General features: G+C 38.5%; 1 protein-coding gene across 1 annotated transcript; it reads right to left on the bottom strand.

The window, feature by feature from the left end:
- Positions 1–9,681: 9,681 nt before the first annotated feature.
- Positions 9,682–10,523, bottom strand: LOC137586249 (uncharacterized). The gene has a single exon (XM_068302257.1). It carries the CDS (start codon positions 10,369–10,371, stop codon positions 10,165–10,167), a length of 207 nt encoding a protein of 68 aa, XP_068158358.1. The 5' UTR covers positions 10,372–10,523; the 3' UTR covers positions 9,682–10,164.
- Positions 10,524–10,763: the final 240 nt, after the last annotated feature.

Here is a 10,763-nt window from a genome sequence, read left to right as displayed (position 1 = left end):
CTTTCCAGCCAGGTTGACGGGGGCTGTTTGGCAGGCAGTCAGGCAGGCGTTAATGGAATTTTAACACAAATTAGCTTGTATTGGTAAATTTGGTAATTTTGGTTAATGCCAAGAGCAGAAAATTTGACCTGCGGCAAGTTTTGGTAATTACAAGCCAGATTCCTACCCCTCCAAAAAATAAAAAAAGAAGAAAAAAACCACCAACAATTTATTTTGAAGAGTTCCTCTCCACTTGGCAATCGTTTTTCTATCCACTAGATGTACTATGGGGAATTGGTAACCTTTTTTGTTCAATAAAATAATAACTCATTATTAATCAGCGTAGTGTTATTCTTTTGCATTCTATATTTGTGAATGTAACTAGTAAGGGGGAAAACACATTCCTCCCTTCCTCAAAAAGTATGCTACACTTTTATTTTTAGTTATTTTACATAGTTAAGTAAAGTAAACATTTTGTATTTATATTAAAAGAAAAATCGATTTGAGTTAAAAATCTAGTTTAAATGAATAAATCAGCTGAGGTAAGACTCAGTCGCATAACATTCAAACAAATCAAAAACGAACGGAATAAGTTTGAATGTAAGACAATTAGGTCACCGTTCTTTTTAATTAAATTTCTCTCGTCTGAATATGCCCACTCCACTTTCTATACATTTCTGATTAAATTAGTTTCTGAGAAAGTTCGTATTGATTCGAAATTCGAATGCCATAATACATTTCATAGTTTTGGCACTTAATTCATTGCCTTCCATTTTAACGAATTATTCATTTGCATAAATACACATTCGTAAATTACATTGTAATTGAGTTCCTCAATTGAGTTACTCATGCAGTTCGATTATTTATAATTGTCAATCTTGTGTCTCTTATCTTTTTTGTTAGTTAACTTACTAACCAGTTAAGTTAGACTCTTTGCTAGTTGGACAACTTTTTATTTATGTTCGATTAATGATATTTAATTATGATAAATATAAAACTTGTAATATAGCTTTATGCAGTTTCGTCCATCTACTTCATCTACTAGTATGCCAGCTAACAAATTCTTTTGTACTATATTTAAGTAAACATTTCAAGGATCGACACTTGACTTTAACTTTATAACTCTTTATTCACATTGTAAAACTGATATAAGTGTACTAAAAATGTCGCAAGTTCCCCATAGTGTTTGGGTGCGTTAGGTTGACGATAAGAGCAAAAACTGTTGCCTACTGTTTGGCGCGTACTCACAATAGAAATGGCTCGTTATCAATTGTGGCGATACAGACAACTGTTTCATGTATTTCTTACCTTACTTGTTAGTTAGTTAGGTAGGCTAGACCACTTTGCTAAAATGGACAGCTGAATTAAAGCAATGCCAAAGCAGAAAAATGCAATCACAACACTTCAGACTATTGTGCAGATGAGTAAAAATAAAACAAAGGTGACACTCTCTGGACACATGTTTGCATAAATTGTTAATTCATGAATCGTTTCGAATTGTTTAAACATTGCGAATGCAATGCGTGACTTTCTCTAAGCGCTGTCACGTCAGTCCCACTATGCCAATAAGAGCTCAAGATAGTTATATATGTACATGAATGGATGGATAGATACAACGATGGTTATGTGGAAGGAAAAGAAAGCAGGATATTGAAAATAATTTTACCGCAGGGCCCAAACTACATACATACATATGTACATACGGATATGTTCATGTAGACAGAAGCATAAACGAAAGCAAAGGGCAAAAATATTGAACGTGATTTATAAATTTCCCCTTTTTTTTCTGTTTCTTTCTTCCATTGCGTTGTCGTGGTCTTGATGCCATTTCACTTTGAGCTAAAGAAAAATATTTGAAGAGTTAAAAAGAAAAAAAGAAGAGACAAGAGATAGAGAGAGAGAGAGAGAGAGAGAGGGAGATGACAAACGATGAAGCCCATCACTTTGGAAAAACATTGGGAAACTTTTTATCTAACAATAATAGACGAGAGTTTAAAAAATGCCATTGCCATTAAATATTTAAAGCCTTCAAAAATCTTTGAAATACCAACAGACAATTGAAAAATTATGTAAATTGTGTTCATTTTTTGTTTGCTCTCCTGTAGGTTTTCCTTCGTTTTTTTCCCCCTCCCCCCTCGTTGTGTTCGTTGTCTTTTACGGCCCGGGCAATGCAATATGGTAAAATCTCATAAACCCAAAGGGTTTTCTTCCCATTGCATTCTTGCACGTTGGCAATTTATTTGGCCTGGGCGTGGTCCAAACTATTTAAAAAACAACAAAATACAGATGCACAACGGAAACACGGGAGGAACGGATAGGAATGGGCAGCAAATGCTGCTCCTTGCAATGCCTCCTGCTGCTGCTGCTGCTGCTGTCTTGATTAATGCCCGTCGTGGGCTTTTGTGTGCCTGCGCGCAGAATTTCGTGTAATCTACTTTAAGGCTGAAAGGCGAGAGAAAAGAGTGCATTGCATAATTTTAGGCAGCAGACCTAGATAGCAAGGCAGATTAGTTGTTGCAAACATTGTGAGGGGATTGTTTTGGGGTGGGGCCCGTTGGAAGGGGGAGTGGACTTTTAAGTGGCCAACAGCAGAAGGAACCATTTAAGAGCCAAGCTAATGGAATAACGGCGAAATGTTGAGAATTTTAAATGCATTTTCATGGTGGAAAGTGATTGGTTGGCTTAGCATTACATTCGACACATTGTATTACATTCCGTTTCGTAGGTTCAAGGTGCAAGAGGATTGGCAAATCCCTTACCACAAATGCAAGATTAAATTATGTTTGCTAAATTAGGTTTTCTTTTTCTTCAAGTGCATGGGCTAAGCTAGAGTTTGTGGAGAATTAAGTAGTAAAGTTGTACAGAGTTAGGTTTAGTTTTGCTCAATAACCAAGGTAAGATTAGGCTTGGCGACGATTGGGATTGCTTCTCCTTTGGAGTCTTGGCTTGGGCTGATAAGGTTATGCTTTCATTTATATATTTATTTGTTTCGCTTGTTTCTTGGCCATTCCCTTTGGCTTATCGTTGGCTCCTTAAGTACTGCTTTCTTCATAACTAAATCGGTCCGGTTATCGTTGGTGTTGAACATTAAATCGTCAGACTAAGCCGCAAATACATTTGCAATATGGCGACACATCTGTTCTAACCTTAACCACAGGCTTCTGGTTTACAACTTGCCCTCCACACACACACACACACACTTTAACGGACGCACAACAGGCTGTTGTTGTTTCGTGTTTCGCGGTTTCCCTTTTAGTGTGTCGTAAACAATTTTTACAGCCCAAACATTTGGATGTGCTTTTATTTTTATATTTATTGTGTTTATATTTAAAAAAAAAAATAAAATAAAATAAAATGGCGTAGAAGCAAAAACAATGTGCGTGTGTGTGTGTGTGAGAGAGAGAGAGCGAGGGAGAGTGACAGAAAAACGAAATGAAAATCATTTTAGTTTACGCTTAGCGCCATTCCATTTAATTTACTTGCCCTAACATTTATCACATTTGCGGCAGTAAGGGATGATGGTGGGCTGGGGGAGGGGTGCGGTATTTTGGACCAAAAAACTTGGCCATGACCAAAACGGAGGCCTGTCGCTGACGCTAAGTAGTTAAGGCCAACTTTGGTCCTCGGCGAAAGTTTTTTGTTTGTTGATTTCATTTGGTTTTTTTTTGTATTTTCTTTGCTCATTTTTGTTTTGCTTTCTTCGCGTTTTTCAGCTGGTAAAAGTTTCTGAGCATTTACTTCAACATGAATGTTGTTGAATGCATTTACAAGCATTAATTTATGTATTTCAGAATCGTGGCACATGCAAATGATTTTTGGTTTTAGAAACTTTACTTTACTTACAATACGATTTTACGATTTGCTTAGTTAAGAAAACGAAACTCTTTGATATTTCATCTCTTGAGTCTTATCGAAATTGAATTTTGTTATACCATGCACTCATGGGGTATATCAAGGTCGCCAAAATGCAGAAAGTGCATATAGATATTCTGGATCAACAGCAGAATTCATCTAGCCATGTCCGTCCGTATTAACACTTAAGTCTCGGAGTCCATAAGAGCTAGAAACACCAAATTTGGTTTTTAGACTCGTTTAGTATGTACAAAGATTAAGTATGTTTTAAATTTTTGCAACGCCCCCTTTTGTCCTCACAAATTAAGCAAACGTGTTTTTCTTAAAGACGCTTCTTGCCACAGACATCAAATTTGGTATTTATCCTTGCCTAATAAACACGCGGATTTTACTTGTTTAAAAATGTTGCCACGCCCACTTCCGCCACCGCAACTTAAGAAAAACTGATCTTTTTAAAAAGTAGCAAAAATTAAGTCCCCGAATTCTGTGAAGACTCGCCTCTTACGCCTCCATAAGTTAGAAAAACCTTGCCTACATTTTTTGACTATCATAATCAAATTAGGCAGACTTATTAATCTTATTTATTTCTACCAACCTAACTTTTTTTTTTATTAAAATCGGACTAGAAACTTGCTAAATTTACTTACATATAAACGTGTTTCACTAGGGGCAGAGTTGGTCGTTGGCTAGTGGTGGCGCTAGAGTGCACGTGTGTTTATAAGAGTGAGTGAGTAAACAATTCAATGGACCTACATACACATGTATTTACATTTGTTCTTCCAAATTTAAAATACTTGTTCACTTTAACTTTACTTAATTTTAAAGTTAAATTTCTCAAAAAGGTAATATAGAATACTTTAACTTTTTATTGCCTAAGTCAATATTCACTTGGTTAGAAAAAGTAAAAGGACAAATTTCTCCAATTAAACAGAGCGCCGAGGCTAAATTCGATCGCGCCGATCTTGGTATACCCTTGCAAGTTTTCTTGTTACTCTTTCCTTACCTTTAGGGACATATTTATGTAAATGTGAAAAAAACTTTTTATCTAAAAAGTCTAACGATCTCGATCTGGAGCAATACTGGGAAAATAACAAAGGTATTGAGAAAAGTTCGCAGTTCGTGTCTTTGATATTCGTATGACAGCTAAATGATATAGTATTCCGATCCGTCTGAAACCGACATATTCAAACTGATGATATAGTACTACTATACTCTACTACTATACTCTAGTTGCAAATTTTCTATACAAGCTCGTCTCTTCGTGATGATCAAGATTGTATGTCCTTGTATGTCCTACCACTTGGTTGACCATTCTAAATGATGGGGTATATATCGGATAAGGGAAAGGTGCAATTTCAGAGATTGTTCAACCATAAAATCAATTAATCATGCTCTTAAGATATGATGATTCTGTGGTCCCAAGGTTTAACAAAACTTTGTTGGGATATTCCTTAAGGACAAACCTTTAATATCAAATTGGGGCTTCATCTTTATAAGAAATTAATAGGGTTTAATAAAGCAAAGAATCTGCATTAATGGGATAACATTTTTGTCCATCATAGAGTCGATCGATCGATCGAGAGAGAGAGAGAGACAGAGAAGGAGGGTATCAATTGAATTGTCCAATTGTTGGTAAAAAGTATTTTTCTTTTAGTTTTATTTGCTTTTGCGCCAAATGCCATTTGCTTGTAAATTTATTTCGATTCCATTTCCACTTCCACTTCCCCTTTTCCTCTTGGCCATCATTGGCCTCATCAATGTTGTCTCTGGGTGTTGACACTGGCAATTGCTTAAATAAATAAACTAGAATGGAGAATAGATATATACATATATATATTTATATATATATACATATATGTATGCATATGCATAGAAGGAAAGGAGCTTCTGGGCAAAGTCAGCACCTACTTGTCTCTGCCCACATCTCGCCCAGCGCCTCATGCCCAGTTTGCTTCTACATTTCTCATTTCTCCTTTTGTTCGTTTTTTGAATGAAATTTAAAAGAAGAGAGACGATGAGTAGGGACAAGAGTTTTGAGTAAGGCTTTGGTAAACAAATGACTGGAAAATAAATAAATAAAACTAGTGCAAAATATGTTGGGTAATTTCTCAAAGCTTTCGTTTCCGTGTTCGTCCCCAGCACCCCTCACGTTTTTTTATTTTTGCCTTCTGGTCTTGTGGTAAGCAGCTTACGAATGTTGCCTCTGTGTGGGTTGGTGGATAGATAAAGGTAATGAACATTTTATAACGAAATTTTCAACTGCATTTCCCTCGAAATCATTTATTATTGATGCCACGGCCTGGGAAATGGATTGAACCTTTGTTTAAGGGCAAAACTCACTTAATTTAAGGTGAAACAGTTTATTTTGATTCTGGTTTTAGTTACAGTGTGTAATTTTAACACATCGGCATGGATTCCTTATCCTGATCATGAAGATATATATACAGGTATGCTCTATAAAGTCAAGGAGGGATTATTATTAAAGTAATTTAATGATTTAAAACTTTTCTTGTTTTTAGTTAGAGCTATCCTGTTAACAAATGATTCGCGTAATCGGTTTATCACATGCATGTGTGTGTGTGTGTACGCATTTTGGCAACTCATTCCATATGCTTATTTTAAAGCTATGCTTGGGATAAATGCGTCACGACATATGCAATTATTCAGTATTTTTCCATTGTTCAGTTGCTGTTGCAATTCACCATTGACACACACCCATTCCAAGCACACTCACACACACACACAGGCACGGGCACACAATCAAATACATAATGCAAGCGGCTATATGCAGGTGCAGCTGCCAATATTTAATTTAAGCTCACAGACACACATACACTCAAAGATGCACAGTGATGAGCAATATTCACAAAATCCGTGTGAAAAAGTATATATCCAAAGGCTATATACATAGGACTTGCATTACTTAGGAAGTCTAAGCGATTCGAGTTATTCGAAGTGGTCTCCATCTCCATTATGGTTTCTGCTTGAATTATATAAGAGATGACAAGAGTATCCCAAGTTCGTCTTTGGAACCGAAACTTCCGCTCATTTTCCCGTGTGTGGTGATGTTTCCGTTGCATTACGTTATTCTGGCAAGAATCAAAATATGTAACGCAAGTTGCTCCACCATGTTGATATTTATAGAATAGGTTGGTTGGTTCGTTGGCAGGTTTCGTGTTGGTTTTGGCATCGGCTGTAGCTTGGCTTTGGTCCCATTGGAGCCATCGATACGCATATAACTCACAAGTGCACATGGCGCACAGGCCCAGGTAGAGCAGGTAAGTCGGGTATCCCAGGAAGGGGGGCGAGCAAATGAAATGAAATAATGAAAACAATTTCTGCGTTCGTGCATTGAACTGCAAATGCGATGTCGTAGTAGGAAAAAAGCCAAAAGAAATCAGAGCAAATGAAAACACGAAGGGACAAAGAACAAAAAGGTAAATCGAAAGAGAGAAAAAGGAAAAACGCTCATAAACAAAACTGCTGCCAAAGTCCTATTAGTTATGCTATGTGCATTTTATGAGTTCCAGCAGGAAAATACCTAGTCTGGCCCTATCGAGCAGCAGGTGGAGAGTCGAGAGTGGAGAAGGATCAGAGTTAAACGGATGGTTGGTCTAGTTAAGACCCATGATTAGATGTGCCTCCGCCTGAACTGTCATAAACTTTTACCTTTTGATCCCATATTCTTGTTTCAATTAAAATGCCTTTGTCTCCACTCCCATCCACGCTGCCCCATATTTGTGGTAAGCAAATCTTCAGTTAATGGAATCGAATAACTAGAAGCTTTTTGTTGAGTAGTTCTTGGTGCTCTTTGGTTTCAAAATCGGCGGAAACTGTCAACTGGCAGAGAGGGGCAAAAACTTCAATGGTTATAAAATTCAAAGGGAATCTCGCTGACTGGCATACATAGCACAGTGGCGGCTAAAAGCTAACAAGACCAGAAAACAAATGGCTTCTTTTTCTTGTTCTTCCACTTCTTGTGTCTGCATCTTTATTCATCTTCTTTGCCAGTGAAGAGGATTGGGGATCGGAAGTCGAGAGGGTCGATGGGTCGGTGGGATAGTCTCCCATTCCGTTCCCTTTATATTCGTTCCATTTCCGCAAAATGTCACGTACAGTGAGCGCAACATGTCCAAACATGCAACAAACTAAATGTTTTGGATTTTAAAGCGCACAGTAGCCACGCCCCCCAGAACTCAAAGGAATAGCCTGCTGTTGCTGAAGGCATCAGGATTACAGAACATAAGGTTAACGTCGCGCCGCCCCGGAAGCTCCGCTATGTACATATGTATGTATGGATGACTGTATAGGAAAAAGGCGGCCAAAAACAAATCCTTTTTTATGCTTCTTCTCTTCTTCATCCATAATGTCAGTATCAAAAGCTGCTTCTCCCTTTCTTATTTCCCTTGTTTCATCGTTTTTTTCTTTTATTTTTTGGCAACTTTGTTTGTGCCCCTTTTGTGCCTTCAAATGTCATTCTGCCCCGCGAGCAATGGCTCACTACATGCGCGGGGGGCGTGACGTCACATTGGATATAAACGCAAAAGTGAGGAGTGGGCAGAAGAAGAACAAGAAGAGGAAAAAAAGTAACACATTGCTTTCCATTTTCAACACACTTGAACATGCTTCCGCACTTAGGCGTGTGTGCGTGAAAACGGTCGAGAGAGAGAGAGAGAGAGCGAGAGAGAGGGAGTGACTAGTGAAGTGGTGTGAGTGACATTCGACTGCAATCCCTTCTTCCTTCCGAATACACCCATCAAGTGCACACTTCACACGCTCACTAAGTTCATAATGCTTACTTAGTTGCATTTTGGTTCCATCAATGCTCCCGATGATCTTAATGATTTCGGGCTGAGCCTGACTGTGAGTGGGTAATGCTACTCTAATCTCTGATCTTAAAAGTCCAATCTTAATTTCAGTAATGTTTCATTTTTCTTGTGGCATTACCATTATCGTTATCGGATCGAGCAACAACAACAACAACGTTTCTTGAGACTTTCAGTCCTTAATCGATTTAGTTTGCCCCCGCCTCGCCGCTGAACAGAATAAGAAATCCACGACAGTGGCATTATGGCTCCCAAGGTGCACGCAAAACCCAAATGTACGAAAAATGAAGGTCTCATGGCTGAAAATTTAATTACATCACAATGGACGCAGGCGAAGAAGAACTGGGATAGCGCGCTATGGGGAGGGAATGGCTGGCCGTGGAGTTGAGTGGAGTGGAGTGAAGTGGACGGAGGGAGCCAAGAATTGCGCCACATTTTCCACATTAACGAAATGCTTTTAATTGTGCACTTAACGCTCGTAAAATGTGATTTAATAGTTTCTGGGAATGCTAACCCAAAGAGGGCGAAAAACGGAAACGGAAGTGGAAGTTTGCCTTAAGCACAAACACCCCAGCCCCCTCGCCCTTCCATGACATTTAGACAAACACTGACAGTTGAATAGGCAACGTACACACATACAAACATACATATATACTTAGATAGGTGAGCTTTTCGCAGGCATTTGGGGTATTCTTGACTTTTGTCAGTGAGCACAGGCGGTCCAAAATCAATATTAAGTGTTAAAAGTTGTTGTGGTGTGAGAACAAAACAACATTAAAATGTCAAGTGATTGGCGGGATAACCTAATAAAATCTATAATTACAAAAGGGAGCTTAATGCAAAATTGGTAACCCCGACGCCATTACACGTGCTATTCTATCAATAAGGCAGAGAAGGAGCCTGTCTTTGGAATAAACGAAATTGGTGACCCCGACGCCATTTCACATGTTTTTTGTCTAACGAATTTGCTGACCCCGACGCCATAATGATTGGTGGTCTCATCCTTCTTTATAAAAACACAATATTTTTCGACAGTTCTCTATATTGCACTGGTAACCATGTTGTTGTTATTGTACACTATTTTGAAGGCTGGATAGACGTGTCTTCGGTACTGGTATCATTGCACTCACTTAGACCCGGAGCCAGAACATAGCGGCCATCGACACGCTGTACAAACTCGTGTATACAGGCCAAAGCGAGTGTGTCAGCCACTTGGGCGCGTACTTCGTACGGTGTTTTTTTGGATACCATGGCCACATATTCCACAATATCGGAGAGTTTAAGGGGACGCTTCAGCACCATAAAGGCGGATAGAATTTGATCGCCATATTGAAGATCCTCGCCAGATAATGGCATGTTCTTGATCCGAAAACTGCTTAGGTGCTTCAACGAGAATTTTGAAACTTGTTTGTCCGCTTTTGGCTGTCGATGTTGATTGGCATATCGAAACAAAGCTATTAAAATCAGAGCCGCCTGCTTTCATTTTGTGTTTGTGTCGTTCGCCTTCTTACAACAATGTAAAGAGATCATCATCACGTTTGACAAGACCATGCAACCAGGCTGCAGTTAGAGTATTGTCCACTTCCAAGCGTACTTCAATAATTGATTTAGCTTCCATTTCAGCTACATAGTCGACCACCTCCGAAAGCGTTAATGGTCGCCGAAATACTCTAAAAGCCTCTAATATTTTATCGCCATAAAGATAATGAGACATGGCTCTAACTCGATTCACTCACGTTTTGGTGGCCAAGAGAGACAGGCTTGATAAAGTACAGAGAATTTTGTTTGTTATGTGACTTTAAAAAATATGACAGACCTTGATAAGGTTATACAATTGTGTGTGTGTGTGTGTGTGTGTGTGGGGTGTGTAACTAAATCCAAATGAAAAGTGGTGACCCCGACGTGGAACATTTATACTTGAATGAATGAGATGCTTGAAAGATGTTTTGTTACTTGAATGCATTCTATTGAAGGCATTCGACTTATGCCTACGCAAATGTATCAAATTGCTCAACAATTTGCTATCTTCCATCCATTTCTCTTACACACACACACACACACGCAGACAGAGTGTTGAGGACAAAATCGAAGGCATGTCTAATAAAT

Source organism: Drosophila tropicalis, unplaced genomic scaffold (genome assembly GCF_018151085.1).
Source record: "Drosophila tropicalis isolate 14030-0801.00 unplaced genomic scaffold, ASM1815108v1 contig_952, whole genome shotgun sequence".
NCBI lineage: Eukaryota > Metazoa > Arthropoda > Insecta > Diptera > Drosophilidae > Drosophila > Drosophila tropicalis.
This window is presented reverse-complemented; position numbering and strand designations above follow the sequence as displayed.

What these genes read in the sequence shown, in the direction of transcription:
- LOC137586249 (XM_068302257.1), bottom strand. Translation starts at nt 10,371, where the DNA reads ATGTCTCATTATCTTTATGGCGATAAAATATTAGAGGCTTTTAGAGTA.